The sequence below is a fragment of the Penaeus japonicus genome, unplaced genomic scaffold (genome assembly GCF_977035675.1).
Source record: "Penaeus japonicus unplaced genomic scaffold, GWHDUDI00000001_assembly GWHDUDI00000006, whole genome shotgun sequence".
Taxonomy (NCBI): Eukaryota; Metazoa; Arthropoda; class Malacostraca; order Decapoda; family Penaeidae; genus Penaeus; species Penaeus japonicus.
The window spans coordinates 29736114-29738613 of record NW_028234408.1 but is presented as its reverse complement, the minus strand read 5'-3'; the positions used below and the strand labels follow the sequence as shown (position 1 = coordinate 29738613).

Here is a 2500-nt window from a genome sequence, read left to right as displayed (position 1 = left end):
TACAGCCCCTCCCCCCCACCCCCATTCGCCTCACCACACCTCCCCGCGCCCTCACACGATCATATGATTACGCCACTCAAAGGACGCAGTAATCCACTAATATGATCCGTGATACAGCGCGCCAACAGCTGCTTCTCTCCCCACACATGTCGCGGCCTTCGTCGGATTCGCGGCGTTGCTCGCTCTCGCCCTCGCGCCCACGTCAGACACTCTCGCGGCAGGAACTTGATTCCCGAACGCAGGGCCGCATCAATCAAAGCCGGTGTCTTTTGATGTGCTTGTTTGCTCTCGCAGTTTCGGCGCAAGAAACTTCTCATACCCAAATCATTACTTCTCCCCTAAACAAGTACCATCAATGTTTCTTAAACCTTCTTTTTGGGGGGAGGGGGAAGGGGTATGCAGTTCTTTTCACTAAAATATCTTTCTCGACAAATACTCTTAATGTAAGTGGTTCCCTCTTTTCCATGTCAATCCTGCTGTCAGAGGAACGGTTCCCTCTCCCGGTGTCCTTGTCAAAGAACACATTTTGCTGTTTAACCCTTCCCTTTTCTGGAACGATTTGTTTTACTCACGGCATTTTTTCTCCAGAGAGCTTTTGTTCTTTTGTCTACCCTAGCGGCCAGATTGGCCGTTGCAAAAATCTGCAATTAACTATTCCCTGCTTTTCCTGAAAAAAATGTTCTAAAAAAAAATCTTACTTAACACCGTGAGTACTTTAGATTTTACAGCTTGGAATTTATTACAGTTTTTATGAACTGCACCAAATAATATTCAGCCAACCCCCACCCGTGTTTTCCCTTGTGCGCACCGCTGATCTCCCGCTCTGTTGCAGGTGTGGTTCCAGAACCGCCGCGCGAAGTGGCGTCGCCAGGAGAAGATGGAGCAGGCACAGCTGCGCCTCCACGAGCAGTCGCTGGGCCTCCTGCACCGGCCCGCTGGCCCCCCTGGCCCCCTCGACCACTTCTTCCCTCCGCTGCTCCCGGGCCTGCCGGGCCTGCAGGGCACCATGCCCTCCATCCACGGGGGCCTACCCAACATGGGCAGCACCGTGCCCCCGCTGCCCGGATTTCTCGGCCACCCGCACGCCACCTACCCGTCCTACCTCACCCCGCCCACCTCCTCGTCCATGGCCGTGGCCCCCCCGCCGGCGCCCTCCATCCCGGCCTCCACCGCCTCGGCAGCCTTCTCCACGCCCCCCTTGCCCATGTCTCCGCCCCTGCCCACGTCCCTGCAGGAGCGCTCCTCCCCTCCCCTCACGGGGCCTGAGGACGACCTCAGGTCCTCCTCCATCGTGGCCCTCAGACTACGCGCCAAGGAGCACCTCGAGAGCCTGGTCAAGACCTCGACCCTCGTCTGAGTCTGGCGCCCAGGGTCACGTGACGTGGCATCGCGGTAACACCACGCCGGGAAAAGGTCGCAGGAGGAGCGCCCGTGTGCGCGAGGACCAGGTGACCAAACAGTGAGAAAAGACAGCGTGAAGTCCCAGGTGCATTGCTGGGGACGCGACTGGTGTAGACTTAAGTGTATGTCTGGGCAGAGCGGTGTTCATATGGTGAAATCGATGTTTATTTAAGCATGTACAAAGTTGTAGTAGTCAATTGGTGAAATTGATCGTGAAATAAGTGTGTATATATGGTAGATGAAAATAATATAATGAGGTTGTCCGTCTGGAGCAACATGGAAAAGTTGGCAATAATTGTGCAGCAGTAGCACTATCTGCACAGCATAGGCAACATGGCAGCGTGCGGATGGTATACGAGAGGCACTGATGAGGACGCCACTAGTCATCAAAAGCTAGATTTCTATACATTCATGAAATGGCATTTTGAAAAAAATCGAAAAAATCATCTTAAGTGTTATATGAAAACCAGAAGATGACAGACGATATGCAAAAAACATTTATTGCCATTAGAAAACTGATCTTGCTATAGATCAGAGGAGAGAGAGAGAGAGAGAGAGAGAGAGAGAGAGAGAGAGAGAGAGAGAGAGAGAGAGAGAGAGAGAGAGAGAGAGAGTTGGTGTCCTGAACAGTGCATTAAGCAAAAGCTATATGGTCAGTTCTTAGCAGTTTAAGCTTAAGTGTGTTGTTCTTTTACGATATTCCTCTCTTTGGTTTCTGGAACAAACCTCACAACACGAATCAGCACAGCGCAGAAAATTCCCGACCTACTTGTTTCTTCTACTCGATCTGCAGTTACTGATTCATCAAAGTCTCTCTGCGTAATTCACTCAAGTGGTCACGGGAATGCAGTGCCAGAAGTGAAGTTGAGGCTAAGTAGCGAAAGAAAGCGCCAATCTCGCCTGATTCGAAAGCGGGATTCTCCAGCTCCTGCGGGACAGATGCACGAGCGCGGCGTGAGGCGTGATCCGCCTCTTGGTGCTGTGACGCGAGCGAAACAAGGACTCCTGTTTAGAGCCTGGTGGTCATGCGATTCTCATGTGCCCTGCGATGAAAATGGGGTCTTGACGTGGACACTTGGTGTATAGGGCGCTATATGTG

The 2500-nt window shown here is 52.3% G+C and overlaps 1 protein-coding gene across 1 annotated transcript in view; it reads left to right on the top strand.

The window, feature by feature from the left end:
- The window catches only part of LOC122265708 (uncharacterized), a 67591-nt gene that overhangs the window by 64243 nt on the left and 848 nt on the right, over nt 1-2500 (top strand). The window contains exon 3 of the mRNA XM_043035109.2: nt 833-2500. This exon is cut by the window's right edge and continues 848 nt beyond it. Coding sequence (XP_042891043.1) covers nt 833-1357 — 525 coding nt within the window. The 3' untranslated portion in view covers nt 1358-2500. The remainder of the gene's footprint in view (nt 1-832) is intronic.